Genomic DNA, 23,220 nt, shown 5'->3' on the forward strand with positions numbered 1-23,220 from the left:
AGCCACTTCAGTTATGGTCCGGTGGTACATCCCATGCAGGGGTTTTTCCTCTGAGGTCCTCTGATACCGGCCTTTTGGTTATTCCAAAAGTTAGAACAAAAACATACGGCGAGGCCTCATTCCGTTTTTACGGACCTCGCCTGTGGAACAGCCTCCCAGAGAGCCTCAGGGCCGCAGAGACTGTTCATGTTTTTAAAGGACGGCTTAAGACCTACCTTTTTAATTTAGCTTTTAGTTGAATTTTAGGATTTTTTTTTTTTATTATATTTTAATTATTTATTTATTTATTTATTTATTTTTTCTTTTAACTAGTTTTATATGTGTATGTAAATACATTTATTTTTTTATTCTATTAATTTTTAAGTCGCTCTTACCATTTCATATGCCTATTAAGGTTTATGTAATTATTTGTTTTTTGTTTATGTTTTATATATATATTAATTTTATTCCTTTTACATTTTATTACACTCCAGTGTTTTCCTCTGAGGGGTTTCCTCCACATCAGTGACTGACCCTTCTCAGTAAACGGGGTCTGACTCTTTTGATCAGATCTGGGGGGTTCTGTGGTAGTGTTCTCCGTGAACCTGGGTTGGGGGGGTCGCTGATGTGAACATGTCCCCAAAATATCGTTTCCCCACTTCAGGACAAAGCCTGGTCTCTACATTCTATCATTTTATCACTTTTTTATTTATTTATTTATTTATTTATTTTTTTTGATGTGTGTGTGTGTGTGTTTTTGCGGGGGGATATAAATAAAGGTTGTGTCATGGTGCCTCTGGCGGACTCCTCCCCCTCTCCTCTCTGCTTGGCCTCTGATTGCTCCCAGCTGCGTCCACTCTACTCATCACCCTGCCAGACCTACTTAAGGAGCTCCAGGATCATCATTCATCGCCAGTTCGTTGCCCCTGATGGTGCTTAGTCTGGTCATCATAGTTTCTCGCTCTATGTTATGTCTTGTCTTCAGGATCATCTAAACCCACGAGTGGACGCCCAAATCTACTTCCATCCAAGCGGAGGATACCCCCAGAAAACCTACCTCCTTCCAGCGCGCCGTCTGAACTCCAGGCCTCAGCTCAAGCCACAGCCGAACCTCCAGCCACGCCACAGGCCACAGCCGAATCACCCGCCTCGTCCAAGGTTCGCCCGGAGCCGTCACAGGATTCCTAGACTCGTCATCAAGATCGCAGACGGGTCGTCGGTCTCGCCATCCCCTGCCACAACAGGACTGCTCATTTCCCTGTAACATTAAATCCATTACTACTTTCACTCTTCTCCTGTCCTCCTTCCGGGTTCCAGCGTCTGGGTCTGTTAGCCTCGCTAGAGTCATGACAGGTTGATTTGATTTGATGTGATTGATTCATGTGCCTATTCATCTTGGTTGCAATGATGCCTGACATGACCTTCCATGTTGTGCAGAGACAGGTTATTGGCCGGTAGTTGGACACGACTGCACCCTTTAAGGGATCCTTCTGGATCAGGATTGTTCGCCCCTCTGTTAGCCATTCAGCGTGAGTCCCATCTCTCAGCAGCTGGTTTCTTTTGTGCTGCCAGGCACTCATGGAGTGCGGTGAGCTTCTTTAGCCAATAGGCATGTATCATGTCAGGCCCCGGTGCCATTCAGTTCTTCATACCTGAGACTCTTTCTTGGATGTGTGCCACTGTGGTGGTGACTAGATTCTTTTAAGGGAGGTTGCTATGTTCTTTTCTCAGAGTGACCAGCCACTGGGCATTGCTATTATGTGGTGTCTCTTTATCCCATATACTTTTCCAGTACTGTTCAGTTTCTAGCCTTGGTGGGTCTGCTTGGCTGTTTTGACCCTGCCACTGAGCATACACTTTCGCAGGTTGAGTTGCGAACAGCCTGTTTATCCATCTGGCTTCATTATCTCTTGTATACCTCTTTAGGCAAGGAGCCTTTGTTTGGCAGTTTTCAGTCCTTCAGGTATGGGCATCTGGCTGTATCTCTTAGGAGACTTTCAGGCGGTACATCACTTAACCGCTGTAGCTGGTGTTGGGCTTGTCTAGTGTTCATTCTAGACATGATCTTGTCTTTCAGGTCAGTTGCTGCCTTGCTCAGCGTATCTGTGGTTGTTGGGGCTGTGTAACCAAGCTCAGGGTGATGGTGTGGTATACCCTACTCTCTGACCTGCTATTCTGGCTCTCCTGTGGTATTGCAATTGTATTGTACCGCTTCAATCTCAAGTTGTGATAGGAGTTGCCGCTTGTGGATGTTAGAGCATTGGGCTACCAGTTGTTTGGGAGTTAGCCTTGATTGTGGGTTTTCAAAGCTAGATAGATACTTGGAGTCGTGGCGAGGCTCAGAGTCGTGACGTGGCTTGGAGTTGTGGCGTGGCTCAGAGACGTGGCGTGGCTGGAAGTTAAGGATCCCTGAGGATTTGCTGGTTTGTGTGGAGAAAGGACCCAGGTTGGCACACATGGAAATGGTCCTGTAGACGAGGCACAAACTTGTATTAGTGAAGCAGCAAGGATTGCATAAACTCAAAAACATGACTAGGTGACCAAGTAACCACCATAGAGGGGCAACGAACTGGCGCTGAAAACTGGTAAAGGAACCTCTTAAGCAGGCAGGCAGGTTGATGAGGTGAGTGCTGACAGCTGGGTCCAATCTGGAAGGCTGAGCAGAGAGGGGAGGGGGGAGGAGAGCCCACCAGAGGCACAACGACAGTAACTTTACATCTGGTTTACTATCATGCTAAAATTTTATGCTTAAAGAAATTAAAAATGTTAGAATTGTGTGTTTTCTCTATGACGATAAAGACATTTCCTCCAACCCCAAATTTTACTTTTCCTTTGCCTGTTCAGCAAAGATTAAACTTAAAGTCCCACTCCAATCATCTTTTGATCTATTTTAAAAGCGTTTAAAATCCAAAATCTAGAACACAGATCTAAAGGAGCAGCAGTCGTTCATCAGAAATTACCCTCTGAGTTTTGATTCACAATGATTCAAAATAAGAAATACTCAGAAATGCTATTTTCTTAATCTTTTATATATGTCCTCCATCATCAGCCACAAAAAGATGTTGAAAACATTAACACCATTTTCAGTGTGGGTTTTTAAAAGCTTCATTTGCAAATGATGAAATAATCCATAATCAATAAAAGAAAAATTACTGTATTTTTAAAGCTGGAAATCACTTTTTAATCTTAGTGTAAAAAAAAACTCAGCTATTGTAAAAGTATTTTCTTTTCCCCACTTAAGTCTTATATTTGCACACAAATTGCTCCTTCATTCCTCATTTGTACTCTTGTAAACACAGCATGAAAAATGTTCTGAACTCTGCAATTTAAAACAATTTTAAATGTAAATGGTGGAAAACACGTGTGAGGTTTGAGTGATGCTTTTTACCATTTCAAAGAACATTTCAATGCAACAGAATTGTGATAATAAATCAAATTAACACGCCGCCAACTTTCTAGATACAAAAAATAAAATGTTCTGTGTTTTCTTTTTTGCAGCTCCTTCAGGCTTTTCTATCACCTTCCTGAATACAAACATTTCCCACTGCTGGGCTGTGAAGCAAAGTCATGATCCAACGCTCACTCAACACTAAAATCCATCATGCTGCCTGTGAGGCGGTGTGGACTCTGTGCACCCGTCCTTTTGAAGATGATCTGCATTTGGATGTAAACTGATGGACGTTGTAGCCTTTTTGTTAAGTGCAGGAGCACAAAATTGTAGTGCAACAGCCGTCAAGTGCATTTCTTAGCAGGAAGGAGTTGGATGGGTGAAGCAAAGATACTTAGGCAGCAGCAGGGAATATTTGAAACTGATAGAGACACAGCAGGACTCTCGCAACTCAAGCAGCCTTCCTTTCCTCCAATGTGTGGCCTCTCCAGGTGGAGCCTCTATTTAGGGATTGAGGATGCATCCTCCTGCTCTTCACACCCCTTCAATCTTCTGTTCCTCCTCTGCTTTGGAAATAGATCTTGTGTGCCTTGCCCTCTTGCATAGGAACAAAGTAAAAACTGTCCCGAGTCCCACAAGAGGCTTTCCACAGACACCCTCTGACCTGCTGCAGAGTCTGGATGTCTCGCAGCAGCTGTTCCACTTCGACACTCAGCAGACGCCTTCAGGAGGAAAACTAATGCTGTTGACTGCTTAGTGATATGTTATCAACTATCCAACCAGGGGGAAGGGGGGTTGGCAGAGAGGAAGCTTATGACTGCATCAATTTTAGAGTAAAGTCAGAGCAATCTTTTACATGAAAATACACTAATCATCTCTGATATTATTATTTTGCAGCTTTTATTCAGATATAAAAGAATGCCTTGACATCATGTTTTTTATTACTTTCCAATATTGAGGGTTTGTTCTTGATATTTTCAAGTAAGTTACCTAATTAAAAACTGTAAGGAAGATCCATGACATGTTTAAAGGTACAGATGCTTCTGGGCAAATGAGAGGATGTTCCCAAGTAAACCACATTTACTGTATGCAGCAACTGCTCTTTGCTGCACCTTCAAAACAGCCAAATAATTCAGGCGAGGTTTCCTCTGGAGATGCTAAAAGAACCGCCAATGTCTAAAGGTGTTGCTGCCCTTTTGCTCTCAAAAACGAAAGCAAAACCACAGATTTGAAACCCGCAGAGCCAAGAGTTCAACAACAGTTAAGGCACACACTACTTTAAAATTAAAAAGTTTCTCCTCGCAAATTGCAAAAAAATAAAATATTGATGTGTCTACAAAGTATTTCTGTCATGTTTGGCTTTTCAGAATTTTAACAGTACAACCACGTCAACGCTTCCAATAAAGATGCCTTTTTAGAGATTTTCTGGAGCTTTGCTCTAAATCCCTGGCATAGGTCTAAACCCTTTAACAACCAGATGCAAACTTAAAATATGACTAAAAAGATGCAATTAAGCTGTCAGTCATTTCTGCATGTTTTAATACATTCTGCTCTAACAATCCTTTTTTCTATTTCATATTTCCTCTAGTATAATTACAGACAAACTTCTTTTTTGTTTGTTTGTGTTTATTTTTAGCTGAAAAACTGTGGGGGGAAAAACAGCACTGCTATCTGTGCAGGTTGAGGACAGATAAATTACAGTGATCCCTCGCCGGTTTACTTTTGACGGTTTCGCTACTTCACGGATTTGCATCGTGCATTGTGTTCTGCATTCTGATTGGCTAAAAAGTCACTCTGCTTCTTCTCTATCTGTGCGTCAATAACGTTACAGTTTAATATGTACATACGTAAAACACCTTGCCAAATTTACATTACATACGTGCAATTTCTCTTGCAATTTCGAGTTTCTCTAAAACCCATAGAAAAAAGAGCGACAACAACTGCCTATGACTATGTTCTTCTCCCGAACAAACACACCTGTACCGCGGGCTTCAAAAGAAGAAAACGCTGCAGAGAGGAGTCAGGATGCAGCGGCTCAGTCTGAAGAGCAGTGGAATACACCTGAGTCACTATTTGTCCGACTGTACTTTGTATTTAATTCATAATCATTTTAAAATTTCTCCCGTTTAATCCAATTACTCGGGTTGCGGTGCTAATCTCCGCAATTTGAAGCCTTCTGTTCACATTGATGATTAAAATTATTATTTGACAGTACAGTACAGAAGTTATTTGTTGAAAAAAACGTTTCTAAAGTACTTTTATTTGTTAAACAAATGCTTGAGCCTGCAAAATGGTTTGTTCTTTCTTATCAATGTATAAAAGAGTATTTAATTGTATAATAATTGTAAATTAAAAATAAAGGTTTCTACTTCACGGATTTTGCCTATCGGGTTCTTTTTGGATGGTAACCCCCGCGAAAAACAAGGGTTTACTCTATTTGATTTTTTTAATTATTTGTACCTATTCAATTATATTTCACAGGTATTTGAATATATGTGAGCAAACTACTACAAAACAACATGACATCAAATTTGTTAGCTAAATTACAACTTAGAACCTATTAAATCATCTTTTGTTCTATTGCAAAAGCGTTTCCAGTGGTCTTTTGATTATGCAGTTTTAGCTAAAATAATAATTAAAAAAAGCATTGTCATTTTCTAGGACATGGTCTCTGCAGTTCATTAGAAATTTGGCAGGGAGAAAGCCTGCCCCGCTTCCCATCATCTATTTATCCGCTCTCCCGCTAGCTCACAGCCTCTCACACCCTCAACCTAACATTACCGGTGCAGCAAAAATATCATGCATATTGAAGCTAGCCAGTCATCTAGGTTTGAGTGAAATGCTAGATTAGACGAAAGCTAGCATTTCGTCTAAGCTAGCAAAGAGATCATTAGGAGACAAATGATCTCTTTGTCTCCAAGTCGATGCATCAGAATGGAGCAGAGCAGGAAGCTTGTGACCAAACCAGCGTACTTTTTTCTTCACCAATACATTGTTTTTCAGACTGAATTTTTTCGTCTGCTCCTGCTTCACAACGATTTGAATAACGAAATACTCAGAATTGCAGTTTGATGTCCACCATCATCAAAAAACCAACACAAGAACATGTTGAAAACACATCCATCTTCTTCTGCTCATCCGGGACCGGGTTGCGAGGGCAGCAGTCTAAGCAAAGATGCCCAGACTTCCCACGACCTGGCCAGTTCCTCCAGCTCCATTGGGGGGACCCAGAGACGTTCCTCGGACAGGCATCTGGACCAGATGCCTGAGCCACCTCAACTGACTCCTCTTAATGTGTTATAAACACAAAAATATATAATTTTCTTTTATCAGAGTGGGTATTTAATGTCACATTTATTTAAAAAAAGACATTTGTTTACTACTTAATAGAACTTTTACTGACCCTTTCCTTTTATAAAATTATTATGTTGTGACAGTCAAATGCTTTGTCTCACATATTATATAACCTCACAATTACTTGATAATTACTGCAGAATGAACAGATGGTGTAATGTTTTTGAAATACAGAATGTTTTATTAGAGCAAATGGAGTAAACATTACTGGATTCATTCTTAGTATGTTTTTTGTTGGGGAGACAGGCTTACTTTGAATAGTGACTTTGGTTGTGACTGGAACAAAACACTACCAGCATTTAAAAAAAAAAAGGTTGAAGCCTATTGAATGTAAGTCACCGCTGCAGTAACATGTCTAAAAATAGCTCAGACGTAACCAAAGGGCTTGTTGCTCTTCCAGAAGCCAAGGAGGTCTCGCCTCAGTAGGAAACCCATATCAAAGCCCCGCACCGTTTAGATGCGGGCTGCCCGCCGTTGAATGCGGGAAAGACGGCAAGGTCGTCTGGGGCTGGAATCCGGGTGAGCCGCCGCAGCAGCCGCGTGGCTCCCTCCGCTCCCTCCGCGCGCGGCTTGTTTGTTGTCAGGCGGGTCCATCTGGCGGGCAGCGGAAGGACTGCTGTGGAGACTGTACTTTTTCCCCCTTCTCTCACCTTCATCTGTTTGAATCCACACACACACTTAACACACACCCCTGGGCCACCCAATGACACGCTTTCCCGCTGTGTGTAATCCGGATAAGAGGAAGTCTTTAATATACAAGAAAACAAAACTCATGGCTAAGAGGCAGGTGGTACAGGAAACTAAAACTTTCTCCTAACAATCCCCCTGATCATGCTTACTCGTTTTTTAAGCTTGCTGTAACATTTGAAAACTAAACTGAGCTAAAAATCATGTCGGTTTAAAAGCTAACAGGTAACTGTCTACCTGTCCTATATATTTACATGAATGTGTGTCAGTGCGTTTGGGGCTTGGTGGTGCCCACCCGCGGAGCTCATCAACTCTCCCCGAAGTGTGTGGAACTCAAGCCCCCGGCCGCCCGCCGAAGAATAGGGCTCTTTAAATATTCATCCTCCGCTGCCTGCGGCACTACTTTTTCCTCCCTGCTGACCGACCCCTGCTGCTCCGAGCCTCGCCACTGAAGCAGACAAAACGTGAGGTTGTACGGGCGACTGTGATGGAGAGCATGTAAATGAGTTTGCTCTTATTTTTTATTTTCTTTTTTGGATGCTGGTCACTGGGTTGACCTGTTGAAACATGGACGAGCGTGACCATGGGGCTCCACCGGTAACGTGAGGGTTTCCCGGAGGTTGGGTGTGTCAAAGGAGAGGTAGGTTTTGGGCGTGGATGTACCCCCCCGCCCCACCCCGTCTGATCCTGCCCATGTTTGAGTCCACACACCCATCCACAGGCCGTCAGTCTGTTGTGTCACCTCAGTAGGAGACAGATGGGGCTCTGGAAGTTTCAATTGAGGCCTATTTAAATGCCAAAACAGTGCATGTGACGTGTTTGCTGCAGGCCTACAAACTTTCTGCATGCTCTTCTGCAGGTGTCCTTCTGTTTTCTACTAAAAAGCAGCAAATGTTTTTGTTTATAGCTTCTTCCTGGAACCTCAATGCTTTTGATAAGCCTCATCAAATCAATCTCTGTCATAATTTTGCCTAGTTTTCCCAGCATGCATGTCAGGTCCCCCCCCCCCCCCCCCCTGTAATCTCTCCTTTACAAAACTGTGTCATAAGATAGAGGACCACCTGCCAGGAGCGATTACTTTGAGGAGAGGGGGTAGGATTGGCTGCAACTCAGAGCTTTCCACATTTGATCGGGTCTTTTCATCCTTTTCCAAGACCCATGAAAAGAGAATGATTGGAAAAGCGAAAACAAGGCTCTTTCATCACGTTCGCAGTGAAGGCACCTTCCTTAACCCATGCGCACATATCTTACATGCGTCTTTTTGTTGGATGCTAATGATCAGATAGACTTACATTCCAAAAGATCAGGATCTGGCAACCCAACACCTGTGTTCTCTGGCAGGACAGATCTTGCAATCTGATCTCTTCCCTCAGGAAGAGGGATAATTTGGTTGATGGCGCTAATAATTTCTGCCCTGTTACCAATCCTGCTCTAGCTGTGTCGAGTTTGTGAGAGTCATTCCTCCGTCATTGATACCAAGAAAGAAGACGTCATTTCTTTAACATGTGGGTGTTTCTCCTGCCTTTGCTCTCTCCTGCTTTTTGTGTCTAAGAATAGTTTTCACAGAAGCTGAACATCTTTATGATAGGGCTTTTTAAATGCACACATAGTGACCAGACCACACCTGCCAATCCCTGTTAACTTAAAAAAGGGAAAGATCAGATTTGAGATAACATCCAGATGTTTTAACACATTCAATTGAAGCTATGCGCTTCTGAAAATTCATGAATTTGACAGAATCTTTCCTATTTCCACTCAGGTTTTTCTTTTTTTTGTTCCATGTCTATCTCTGTCTGTCTTTGTTTCTTTCTGGACCTTTTGTATTATTTATGCCCCGCCCCCTCAGTCACGCCGAGATCTAGAGTTTCACTTGTGGGGCCAGATGACATATTAAGACTCCTTCTACTGTCCTATACAAGGAAGGGTTCAGGCAGATACACACCTACATGTATCCACACATGCAAACACACACCAGCACCCACTTTGGCTCGTTCTCACACACACATTTACTCAAACTCACACCATCTCTCTGAAGAGGACAGAGTAAAGAGTGTTTAATGTTGGTTGAGAGGACTTGTAGTAAGCAACAGTAGCTATTGGAATCCAGAAGAAGAAGCTCCTTAAAATCGGATGATTTGGACAAGAATTGTTTTTGCTTTTTTTCCCCCTTTTCGACTGCTGAAGAAGAGACCTACTGATAGGACACAAAACATTTGAAGACTGCAGACCTTGGACATCCTCATTGCCGGTTCTCACTGAAGTGGAGGGGTCTGTAATGGAGAGCTGTGTTGGTGAATCAATTTGCTTATACTGCCATAACGATGTAACTTTATGTCCAACTCCTTGGAACAAAGATGGAATCACAGAGGGGTAGCGCTTGAAGTGGAATAACAGCTCAATATTTAGTGTGTTTTAATGTTTCACATCGCAAAATTGCAAAAAAAAACAAACACTGCAGGAGTTGTACTAAGTAGAAATTAGCAAAATCAACACCGCAATATTCTTTGTTTCATTTAACAGCAAGGGGAATTTTAATTACCTTCTCAATACCGTTTAGGCATAACTAGATAATTTTTACAAAAAGGTCTTCTGAAATCGGAGTCATTGAAAAATCTGAACCTAAAATATGGGACAGGGTGATGATGACTTAGATTAGCAGAATATTGAGAAGCCTTTTGAGAAGACAGACATTCAGAATGAGTGTAATGTGCCTTTACAGGCAAAAGAAATGCTTCAAACTCGTCAAAAGTTTGACCAACTTTAAAAAAAACTTAAACATAAATTCTTTGCACTGTTTGCAGTAAGCTTTAAACTGCACCTGAAATGTATCAAAGTTTTCAAAACATTTTTATATGCTAGTATAAGTACGCACCTTTAAGCGTGAGGCTTTTAAAGGGTGTTGAATTAATTGTGAACAACAATTTCTCAGTGTTCACACTGACACTCTGTGTCTGTATCTGGACAGTAACCTTCATGGGGACCACAGTGGTGAAGTTCAGAGCTGTTTTGGCCCAGTGCACCTCTCCTCAGGGTGATTTCAAACCTCTGTACAGTTCCATCATCAAATCAGGTTGGTGTATCTAACCTAAGAAAGGGTCAAAGGTTAGTTTTTGATTCAAAAGGGAACCAAAATAATTTGATTCTCTAATTCTAAAACTGTCTCATGTTGCTGCCTGATTAACATTATGACTTTGATTCTCTGTGCTTCTGTGTTTCAAGGTCAGCTTCTTTAAATCCAGTACAGGAGGCATGTTGTGTCCATAGTCGTTCGTCAAAATGCCTGGCAAAAAAGATACTAAAAAGGACACAAAGAAGGGAGGAAAACCAGAACCAGAAAAAAAGAAAGAGGAGGAAAAGAAAGGCAAGGATGACAAAAAGGGAGGGAAAGATGAGAAGAAAGCAACAAAGGATGAAAAGAAAGGTGGGAAAGATGACAAGAAAGGGGGAAAGAAGGGAAAGGAGGAGCCACCCAAGGGAAAAGATACAGGAAAGAAAGGAAAAGATAAACAAAAAGGCAAAAAAGTAGAGTCAGAGGAGGAGGAGGAGGAGGAGGTATTTAGTGACGAGGAGGAGGATGAAGATTTTAGTGAGGACGAAGATGAGGAGGACTCAGAAGATGGCAGAAGGGGAAAAGGAGGTAAGGGTGGGAAAGGGAAAAAAGGGGGCAAATCTAGACGAGGACAAGATTCTGAAGAAGATGAAGAAGATTTTGAAGAGGAAGAAGATGATGAAGATGAAGATGTTCGAGGCAAGTCAAAAAAGAAAGCTAAGGATGGTCAACACAAAGGAGGGAAATCTGATACCCATAAGAAAAAAGCCAAAAAAAAAGAGGAACCTCCCCCAGCCCCAGTTAAGGAAATACCCAAGAAGGGTTTGAAGAACATGTCCACAATGTTCTTAAAGTTTTCTGGTTTCAAGAGGCGCAAGAACAGCGTGAAAAAGCTGAAAAGCACGTCCCGTTTGTTCCTTGGTTTGGGAAGGAGAAAGAGTCGACTTGCTAAGAAGAAACGGAGAAAGTCTATGATGAAGAACACTTCCCGATTTATGATGAAGTTTCAGGCAAGCAAAAAGAACAAAAAGGAGAAAGAGGCCAAAGAGAATGGTGGGAAGAAACACAAGTACATGCTGCTTCGTCTAGGGGGATTATCTAATGAAAAAAAGGGTGGCTTCTTCAAAGGTTTGTTTAAAAAAAAAAGTGGAACTGGACCTACGGATGACTTTAAGACCAGCAGCACCATATTGGGGAAGGTTGCTGCAGCAGCTAACTGGCTAACTAAACGTTTTATCTTCAACAAAATGCGAGGAAACTCAAGAAATATTGGTTGGGGGAGTGGTGGAGGAAACAACAGACAATCCAGCTCTAGACAAAATATCCATGGCTATTATAACAATGGCTATGAACATGGGGAGGAAATGTATGGGTATGACTATCAAGATTTAGCCTACCAGAAAGGTTATGGAGGATATGATGACGGTTATGGTGGGTATGATGATAACCCAATGACCTCATATGGAAGACAGGATCAGTTTGGTTACAATGGTGCAGGAGGAACTGATTATCAAGACCTAGGGTATTATGAGGAAGGTGGACTCTATGATTTAAATGCAGGATATTATGAAGAGGGTCTTTATGATGATGATATGGGTCATTATTATAACCGTCATTCATCTCCTCAAGCATTGTATTACGACCAGGAAATTGATGACTATGGTTATCAGCAACAACCAGCAATGTATGATGAACATCTGGACTACTATGCACCAGTGGCCAAAGGTTATGTCTATGGAGGGGGGGAGGGGGGATTCATGGATTCTCAGGCTGAGGTGTATTATGGTGAGAATGGTCAGGAAGTTTACTATGAAAATGAACTCATGGACCCGTATGAAAGCTTACAAGAAAGTTTTTATCAAACCCCTCATACATCCTTCATGGGGATGCAAGAAGGTTTTCCACCAGACTACCAGTTTACCTATAATGATAGTGGCATGACCTACCAAGACTTCAGCTCACAGCAGACAAGTGGATTCCAACCATCAAGCCAGCGTGTCTATGGCTTTGAAGGTTTTGATGGGCAGGAAATTGATCAGGAACAGGGATTTTACAGGGACCAGTACGATGCCCAGGGGAATCAATATCGGGAAGAAACTAGTGGGTTTCAGGAAGGGGACATTACCTTTAGGGTTCCTAGACCTCAAGTGCGGCTGTTTGGGAAAGAGCGTCTAGATGTCCCCTTGCCTCCTCCACCTACATTTCCACCTGATCCTGAATTTGAAGACATGTCAGACATCCAGTATGAAGACCAAATTCCTGCTCCAGGTCTGAATGGAAACATGATGTCCCTACAGCAGGTAGTATCAGTCACATCAAGAAATATTTTGATTATATCACATTATTTTGGTTTTAACCTCCAATTTTAACTCTCATAATGTCCCCACACCAATAGACGATGCTGCCGCACCAACAAATGATGCTACCACACCAACAGACGATGCTTCCGCAACAACAGATGGTTTCACAACAACAGCAGATGATTTCACCACATCAGCAGATGATTTTACCACACCAACAGATGATTTCACCACACCAGCAAATTATCTCACCACACCAACAAATGATTTCACCACACCAACAGATGATTTCAGCACACCAACAGATTATTTCACCACACCAACAGATGATTTCACCACACCAACAGATGATTTCACCACACCAACAGATGATATCTCAACCGCAGCAAATGAGTTCCCCACAACAGCAGATGATACAAATGCAAGCAATGTCACCTCAAGGAATGATGGTGTCCCCTCAAATCATGTCACCACAAGAGCGGATAATGTCACCTCAAATGGTGACACCACAAGATCAAATGATTCAACAACAGATGTCGCCACACATGATTTCTCATCAGGTAATGCTACTTCTAGTATGCCAACACTTTTGAAATATGCAATGTAAAGCTAAGTGTTTTGGCTTTTGCAAAAACTCTTTTTGATCTTTGCTGGAAAAATTGGTAGGAACCAAATTTTTCTAACAAATTCAAGTGGCCTAAGTAAGAACTTAAAATAAAAATTAAGCATCATAAAAATTCAGCATCATAAAGCTTTGAGATGCATCTGGAGCACTGGAACTATAATTTCAAAAAACAGTGGTATTTGCATAATGAATGGCACCCAGAACGAACAATCAAATAACGATGACTGCTGTAAATGCCTGCTAGAACAAACTTGCAATACATAAACTGAACAACCACAAAAAATATTCAATTTAATTTAAAGAGAAAGCACTTTGTCCCCAATTCAGTGTTATTTTCTTTCTTTTTTTTAATGTGATTTATTGTCATACTCTGCTTCGTTGATTATTTTTACTGGTGTTATCCCTCTTTATTTGTCTTCATTTTTCCTAATTTCTTTTTTTTTTGGTGTCACAGCAACGTGTCCCATTGAAGCCTGTGGGAAATCATGTTTTGCTTCACAAACACTTTGCGCACCAAACTCAAAGCCAGAACAAATTAAATTTAATGCGAGGTACCACTCTTTGTTAAATAGGTCCACTAAAAAATAGACTTAAGAAAACAATGAAACTTTTTTTCCTGAAACTGGCATTGTTTTTAACTTGTTTTTATCGTAAAACCCACAGATTGATAGGAAACAGCATTTAAAATAAACTGCATAAAATATAGCTTTACTTTGATCTGTAATGTGTAAAAAGCTACAGTAGTTACTGTTTCCACAATGATAGTATGTGGTTACAGAGAATAAATGTGTTGCTGGAGACTATTAGAGCTGTTTTTTATTAGACCATTTTTTTCAACCTCGAGTTGCGAACTGTTTTTTTTTTTTTCTGTTTTATTTCTGTCATTGGCCAGGAAAAGTTGATCCATACAATCCCACAAATGAAAACGATTTTTTTCAGTAACTACTTGCCAGGAAAATTAAGTGTAATTTTTATCCCTTTCTGCATTACTATTAGGTTTTACTAAACAAGTTTTGTACCACAGGTGATGACAGATCCAATGGGAATACCACAGCAGCAGAGTTATGGACCTCCCTCAATTCCAACACCAACTGCTATGATTATAAAGCAAGCAAACATGTCTCCACTTTCTGTCCGACGCATGCAACTCTCCCCCACTCCATCCCGCCGCTCTGTCATTATGCCCTCTCCTCAGATGCAACGCCATCCTTCTGCTGTGCCTTCCCCTGTGCCCTCTCCTATGGTTGCACGGAGAGGGATCCCCTCACCTCAGCCTTCAGTGAGGAGTGGATTCCTTAACTCTCAAAGACCACCTTCTGTTATATCTCAAGGAATCTCCTACAACACTTCTCCTATGGCGTCCCCGTTGGTTCATCGTAAAATGCAACCACGGAGATCAACCTCTGTCCCAGCTAGAGGACCATCACCCCCCCAGTCTCCCCGTGTCTCCATGATTCGGCAGAGTCCTCCAGGCTCACCAAGAACACCTATGAAGCGTTATTCTCCACCACCCTCACCCCGTGTTTCCATGAGGATGCAAAGTCCTCCACCATCGCCTATGCCTGCACAAAATTCATTTGAAGGAACACCAATGCAAAGGTCACCTTCTCCTCCCATGTCTCCAGGTTACGCTTCCCCTTCTCAGTTAAGCAGAAGATTTTCTCCCTCCCCCTCGCCTTCTCGTCGAAGTTTATCTCCACCAGGACCACCACCTGTTTCCTCATCCCCTACTCTTTCTCGCCGCTCAACTCGTTTGCTAAGGGATCCCACACCAGTGGCCAGACCACGGTTAGGAGGGAATGTTCCTTTGGGTACTGTCAGACCTTCTCCTATGGGTCTCAGAGGGCGTCCAGTTCCCCCACCCACCCAGAATGTACGGCCATTTCGTCCATCTTCTATAAGAAGCAATAGATCTTCTGTTCTTACAGTAGACTCCTTGCACTCATCTCCTTTCCAGTCTCCTCATATGATTCATCGAGTTCCTCTGGGGAGAAGAGAGTCAGGCCGAATTCCTTCTCGGCCCATTGCTCGAGGGCGTCCCCTCGTCAAACAGTCTATTAGGAGGATGTCTCCTGCTTCCCCACAGTTTTCCCATAAACAAATGTCACACCCTGCATCCCCACGTCTCTCCCCTCGTCTTTCTCATCGGTCGTCCCCCCTCCAAGCCCCTCGCACTGTCCACCCCCCTAATTACTACTCAGAAATGTACATGTCAGATCCAAATGCTGATCCCTTACCTCAGTTTGTTGTCCCTTCATCACAAATGCTTGCCACAGGTGACCTATCTCCAAAATATGTAGAACAGACCTATGAACAGCCCCTGCCTCCTTCTTCCCCAGCATTGTCTGGTGCTCTGCAAAACCAAGCATTGAGAGACGCATCTTATGTGTCTCCACTACAGAGACCACAGTCTCCATATGCATCCTTACCCTCATCTCCAATGCTCTCTGGAGCCATGAGACATGGCCAGGCTCTCAGAGGAGTGGCTTCTTATCAGACCCCACAGTTGCATTCACCATATGGTCCAACTGTTGTTACTCCATATGATTATATCTCCGAACCTGGCCCTGCACCACTGCTCCATGATGCACTGCAAAATCGGTCTAATTTGCAAAATGTCTCTGCTATAAAATCTCCTATGATGCAACGTCGTAATCCTTATTCACCAGAAGTCCCACAGCTCCACAGTGCTCTTCATCAGAGCCCAAACCTTCGGCAAGCATCTTTTCAAACGCCAATGCAACTAAGTGGGCCCCATCCTGGTCCCCACAGACCTTCTTCACCAATGTTAGGAAGTGCCCTGAAAAATCCACATTTAATGCAAGCATCCTTCCAGCTGCCGGATGGGACCTTAACATCACCATATGCAGTTTCACATTCCCCCTCAATACTTGGCCAAGCACTTGGAAACCGACAAGTTAGGGGAGCATCATATGTGCTGCCTGATGGATCAGTTATCAGAGTATGTATAGTGGGAACATGTTGACTGAACAATAACATATATAGAATGATTATGCAAACATTCAATCTGAATGTCCTTTCTACCCAAACAGGACCCCTACAACCAGCAGAAGCAATTCTCACCTAATCTTTCTGGAGCTCTTCAGAACCAGCAGTTTAGGAATGCGTCATATACCCTCCCCGACGGCACGATTGTTAATCCTCGACAGCCAGTAATCAATGACTTTTAGTTCTTTTCTATAAGTTACAATTGTATGTTTTAGTTGAGGTTAAAGCTAATGAAGATTTTTTTTTGTTTTGCTGTTTGCCTGTTTAGCAGTCTTTTTCACCACAGCTTTCAAAGGCCCTAAACAACCCAGCTCTTCGTGAAGCCTCCTACTCTTTGCCTGATGGAACCATTGTAATTGATTCCAAGACACAAAAATCTGCAAGTCTTACAGCAGCACTTCAAAATCCTTACCTGAAGGGTGCGTCGTACACTCTGCCCGATGGCACTATCATCATCGATCCACGGAAGCCTGTCTCTCCAAACCTTTCCGGTGCGCTTAGAAATTCCGCCCTGATGAACGCCTCTTTCTCACTACCAGATGGGGTTCGAGACCCCAGTACTCCAATACCACCCAACCTTGCTAAGGTTAGTCATTGATTTTGATTTCTCAGATGTTTCTTTTAATGATTCTTTATGCTTTTTTTACTGCTATCTTTTCTCCTCTCACTACATGGTAATAGGTGTTATGTAATCAACTGATTTAGTGTATTGTCTTAGGACACCCAGAGTTAAACCAGCTTTTCTCATGTACAGGCACTCAATAATCCAGCCTTGAAGGGAGCATCATACACTCTTGCGGATGGAACAATTATAGTAGACCCAAGAAAACCAAGGAGCCCCAACCTGTCGGCTGCCCTTCAGAATCCTTATCTGAAGGGTGTGTCCTACACCTTACCTGATGGAACTGTCGTTATTGATCCATGGAAACCACCTGGCCCTAATTTGTCCAAAGTGTGTACCTTTTAAAATAATTTATTCTCCTCTTCAATTTTGCTACATTTGATTTCTGGTACAAATGTTTTTACAGTCAAATGCATTCTCTATTGAAAATGTTCATTGTTTATTAACGTTGGCAGTCTTAAAGATGAGCTGACGTAATGTTTCTTGTGACCTGAAGGCTCTTTTGAATCAAAACCTTCGTGGTGCATCATACCATCTACCCGACGGCTCATTGGTCATGCCCGGGCAGAAGCCCTCCTCTCCAAATCTAACAGCTGCTCTCAGGCAAAACATGAACCTTCGCTCCACAGGTCTTTACCACCTCTCAAACAATTCAGTGCTAACGGGAGCACCCAAGCCCACCAGCCCCAATGTTTTCTCTGCACTGCAGAATGATGACCTGCGTGATGTTAATTTAAGGTATGAAGCCAAAAAAAGACTTCTTGGGCGTCTCACTTAATGACCTTGGCAGGAAATAGAAGTGCTGGTTTTAGATACAACCATAGAGGCTAAAAAGAAAAAGTAAACTCAGCAACGATAAAAAAATAAATAAAATAAAAAAGGTAGATGTAACATGGGGGAGCCAGATCATGAAGGTTGGATAGGTTCAGAGCAGTTTGTAAGATCGTGTTGGTGAAACAATGCTGAGGTTGGGCTAATACAAAAGCCTAAAGAAAGACCAAAACATAAGTTTATGGGTGTAGTGAAGGAGGACTTGAAGGTGTTAGAAAAAAAGGTAGGCCATGTCAGTGACTTGGTGCATATCTCATGGTTCACAATTGAATTTATATCAAAAATACTATTCCTTAGTGTGAGGGTTTGATCATCTGCCACTATTTATGGGGGGGATATAGTATTTTGCAAGAAAAAAATATTTTATAAAAAGCTTTTTGGTTAACTCTTGAAAATTAAAGATAAGATGCCAAAGGAAAATCAAGCCACATAAATTGGATCACATAATTTCACTTTAAAACCATGTTCTGTGTGAAGACAGCTGCTTGTTTTGTTTTAGGCTGCCGGACGGGTCTCTTCTAACACGACGATTCCACAACCCAAAACTCTCTGAAGCCATCCAAAACCAGCAACTTCGTTATGCTTCATACACTGTGCCAACAGGACTGCAAGGCGAGGACAATCAATATGCTGTGATACCTCCTTATGGGCCACGCTCTGGGCATTGGGCAAGGAATGCTCAGGGTGGAGGAGATGCTGGGGAGGATGTTTGGTCAGCGGAGAGGGTTCTGCCACATGGAACAGTCCAGAATTTGTCAAAGTGGGCCATGTACAGGGAAGATGGGGTGTTAGAAGGGTACTCACCAGCTCAGGGAGTCATTGGAGGACAGCCTCAAGGACTAGACTGGATTCCTGATAGAGCCAGAGTACCTGGTCAATCCTGGTATGACAAGGTAATAATTTCGAAGTAGCATGGATGTTGAGATAACTGTAAAACAGAAAAAGAATCCTACCAAGTGTTACTGGTTATGTTTGTTTAAAACACAAACAGATTTGAGTACCAAACACACATGAAGATTATCATTTTAATTGTGAGTGCAAATTAGTGTAAGTTGATTCGCTTTGGCGACCCCTGAAGAGGTATGCCGAAAGGTGCACAAACTAGCCAGCAAACTCAAATAATGCATTCCTCTGTAATAGCCAATCTATTCCAAAAACATTTTTTTAAATGGATTGTTTTATATTGCATTATACTGCATTAGTAACAAATCTGCCTGGACCTGTGTGATTTTAAGAAGTGTATAACATACTAATTTGTATGTACATTTCCAGATCTATTCTGTCATAAGCATGCCCACAACAAGCCACAGGGTTAAACGCTGGGCGGAGGGAATGGAAGATATGACACAGCTTCCGTAAGTGTGTCCCAGAACAAAGAGAACGTTCTCTGCTCATTAACTCCTGTTATACTCTTTCAAGTCTGTTAGTCCACCCTTCCAGCAGTACAACTGATGTCACTACATATGCTTTCAACCCATGCTTGCTTTGTGCATCTCTGCTTATTTGAAAAAAGCAAAATAATACGTACCACAATGAATGCAAGTTTTTTTAAATAAAATAATCAGAAGAAATATTTGCAAACGGGATATCTGTTAAGACCTCAAGATGAATTAAATATTTTCAACTCATTAATGACATTTGAGAGGACGCTTTGGAAAAATTAACTGACGCGTTAACTAAATCTAATGAATTTTTTGTTTATTGGATGTGTTTTCCTGTAATCTGTGTTTAATTTCAGTGAGCTGAACGAAACTACAGTTTTGATGAACTTGAAGAAACGATTCGACCAAGAACTCATTTATGTATGTGCCATTTCCTTTAGTCTAGTTGCATCCCCGTGATGAAGAGAGCAGTGGAATACATTCACTCACTCCGTTTATTTTCTCCCAGACATACATAGGCAGCATCCTTGTGTCTGTGAACCCCTACAAGTTGCTGAACATTTACGGCACAGACATGGTACTTCAGTATGAAGGCCACGGGCTAAGTGATAACCCCCCGTAAGCACCTTTAAGTGTATATCTTTTTTGTGTGCATGTATCAGACCCGTTTGACCCCAAACATCTTACTTAAAAACTAAGAAGTAATTGCTAAACATTTGAGCCAATAGTTGGCCCACTATTCAGTTTCACGTTGTTGTCTTGTGTTTGTGTGGTTTTCTTGCATTTCCCTGAATGTGTGGTGAGATGTACTTCTAAAGAATACAATGATAAACAGAGGCCTGAATGCCGGTACTCTCAGGTGTTAGGAAGAAGCTACTGTTACACTATTATGGGTTGGTTGCTAGGTGACAGTTGAGTAATAGCTTTAATTGCCTTTTTTACACAACAATCATGGAGGTCCAGAGAACCAAGAGACCAGGCAACTGTTAAGAATAATCCATCAAAACAATTGTTTTTATATTTTGCAGTCATCTTTTTGCCATTGTAAACCTCTCATATACCACCATGATGGATGCCAAAAAAGACCAGTGCATTGTGATCAGGTAACACCACACCTTTTTGTGTTTTTTATTTTCCTTGTGTTTTAATTGAGACCTTTGGAGTTTTTAACAGCATGAATGACTCATTTTAAGTTAGGTTACAATACCTCTATCATATTTAAGCCTTACCTTTTACTAAGACAATCTTACATCTAAACTACTCTAAGATTTTGAGCCTTTCAAAGGTGGAATTGCTAATGGGCTGTTGTTCCGCTGGGGAGTCAAAGTGCATTTTAAACTGCAGGTTGTAAAACGATGATCTACATTCTCCTTCTAGATTGTCCGGAACAGTCCAGCATTAACCGTATCCGCATAACTATGTTCAATGATTTCTGTTCTTCCAGTGGAGAGAGTGGATCAGGGAAAACTGAAGCCACTAAACTGATCCTACGTTACCTCACAGCCATACATCATAAGCGCAACGTCACACAACAGGTGGTAATCAAGTATTTTATTTATGTGTCCATCTATAATGTAAAATCAACTTTTTTTAACGGTTTTGGTCTATTGTGCTTTTCTTTTGTGGTATCAGATACAGGTAAAGGGATTTTCTTCTCATGAAAACGGTCATTTCCATTGAAGCTACGCATCATAGTGTTTCTCTGTGCAATAATCGCTCAGATATTAGAGGCCACCCCCTTGTTGGAGTCTTTTGGGAATGCCAAAACGGTCCGTAATGACAACTCTTCACGCTTTGGCAAATACGTTCAAATCTACATGGACGAGTGAGTAAAAACAAGTTATAGTCAAAACTGTTTTCTGGAAAAGTGATTTAAACACCCACGCCAATTATAATAGTATTTTTGATGCTTTTAACATGTTCTTGTGGTTTTTTCTGATGATGGAGGACATATATAAAGAAAATTAGGCTTAAAAATAGCATTTTCTGAGCATTTCTTCATTGAAATCGTTGTAAATCAGAGCAGACAAAAAATTTCCTTTGAAAAAGAAATTATTTGTTACGTAGAAAACACGCTGGGCAGGCCATAAGCTCCCTGCTCTGCACCATTCTGATGTATGTCCTTGTAGGAAAAATAGATTCATGTACGTCTTTGCTTTCCTCGTCTGAGCTGGTATCTGGATCAAAACTGTACGGTTGGATAGCTCCAATATTGCTCACCATTTTTGTTGCAACATTAGTTAGGTTGGCGTGGGGGTCTGTAAGCTAGCGGGTAAGCACATAAAGACAGAGCTCTCAGTAGCAGGGAGGGGAGGGTGGTTGCTCCATGCCAATGCTCCCACCCACAACTGACTCATGAACTCTTGCAGAAACTACGTCCAAGAAACTACGTCCTAACGTAGTGTTAGACACAGGTTTTTTGATTTTGGCTTAAAATGTCCATGATTACAATTAAAAGACCACTGGGAACACTTTTATAGAACATCAAAGATGGTTGGAGTGGGACTTCAAATAACACGCGAAACAGCAAAACTATGTGTTTATGCAAGCCAGTTAACACAACTTAAATGACAGATCAGAAATAAATACAATAAACCTTTCAGGAAATGTGTGGTTCGGAATAAAGTTAAATACTGCCTTTTTATTTATTTGTTTACTTAAAAGAATAGAAAATGGAGAGACAGACACACACACGATATTGAAGTTAAGCTCTTGTAAAAATGCTTTGTTTTTGTCAACACAAATGCTCAGTACAGACTAAAAAGAGAAAGAAAATGTGCCCTAGTAGCACAGTTAGACTAAAACTTGATCCTCTGTTACAACTGTGACCTAGAAGATCCAAATACGTTTACCCATGCATGACTTGTTACTTAACTCAGTTTTACTGTGTGTGGATGCATGTGTGTGCGTGTGTACCTGCTTGTGTGCCATTCGCCAGGGGTGTAATCAGCGGTGCCATAACGTCCCAGTACCTGTTGGAGAAGTCTCGTATTGTCTTTCAGGTGAAAATCAAAAGAACACACACACAACAGGCTGATTGGAGTCTTCTTACAACTGAGTCATAATGAGAAAGAGGAGACCGCCGAGCCGCACGGCATGATTGATGTTTTTATCTCAGTGGGGGCTTTAGCCAGTCCAGTTGCTTTCCACTTACCTCTCAAGCTGTTCAGCCATTCACGAAACATCATTTAACACACCCACGCCCATCGCTGTGAAAGCAGTCACAATTTCCGAGTTAGATTAATGCCTGTCGCTAACTCTAGATTTGTGTGTCCATTTGCAGGCCAAATCAGAGAGAAACTACCACATCTTCTATGAGATGTTGGCAGGTCTTCCCCCCAATGAGAAGCACTCACTGTACCTACAGGAGGCTGAGACCTACTACTATCTGAACCAGGTGCTGGCATGTGAATACACCCACACACGTTCCTGTAGAACTTACCTTATGTCTCTCATTTGGGATCATTTTGTATGCTATTTGAAAACAGGCTGACAAGAGTTTGAGATGTCACTCTTCACATTATAAAAATATTATCACTTTTATGAGAAGTTGCAAATATTGGCAGATATATTGTCAAGTGGAACCTTGGGGCTTCACTCATAAGGTTCCACTGTAAATTAAATATAGGTTGTGTCCAAATTCCTTCATGTCTCACTTTAGTGCATTTGCCAGTTTGTAGAGCTTTATGAATCTTCAATTCCAAAATCCAGTGCTCTAGACATTCTCCAGAAGAATGCATTGCTTTTGAACAATTTTTGTAAAAAAATTTATATATATTTTTCAATATCAATTTTTTTTATAAACCATTACAGTTTTCATCCTCAGAATACAGTGGATTCATAGTCTTCATAAAATGTTCATATTTATTCTGTAAATCAATGTGGTCATATTTGCCATTTAAAAAAAAGTGAGCCTGGTGTCCGAATTGATTTTAAAATCCACGGCACTAGGTGGTCCCACATTTCATTTGTAGTTAGGAGTAGGAGTAGGTGG

General features: G+C 41.6%; 1 protein-coding gene and 1 long non-coding RNA gene across 2 annotated transcripts; both read left to right on the forward strand.

The window, feature by feature from the left end:
• Window positions 1–854: 854 nt before the first annotated feature.
• LOC110015313 lies at window positions 855–1,266 on the forward strand. The gene is made up of 2 exons (XR_002290494.1): window positions 855–911; window positions 965–1,266. It is a non-coding gene; the product is annotated as an uncharacterized LOC110015313 (long non-coding RNA).
• Window positions 1,267–8,474: 7,208 nt separating this feature from the next.
• On the forward strand, window positions 8,475–14,770 carry LOC110015315 (unconventional myosin-XV-like). Its single transcript, XM_020704397.2, has 2 exons — window positions 8,475–10,478; window positions 10,628–14,770. The coding sequence occupies exon 2, from the start codon at window positions 10,685–10,687 to the stop codon at window positions 12,824–12,826; it is 2,142 nt and encodes a 713-aa protein (XP_020560056.1). The 5' UTR covers window positions 8,475–10,478; window positions 10,628–10,684; the 3' UTR covers window positions 12,827–14,770.
• The last annotated feature ends 8,450 nt before the right edge of the window (window positions 14,771–23,220 follow it).

The sequence above is a fragment of the Oryzias latipes genome, chromosome 1 (assembly GCF_002234675.1).
Source record: "Oryzias latipes chromosome 1, ASM223467v1".
NCBI lineage: Eukaryota > Metazoa > Chordata > Actinopteri > Beloniformes > Adrianichthyidae > Oryzias > Oryzias latipes.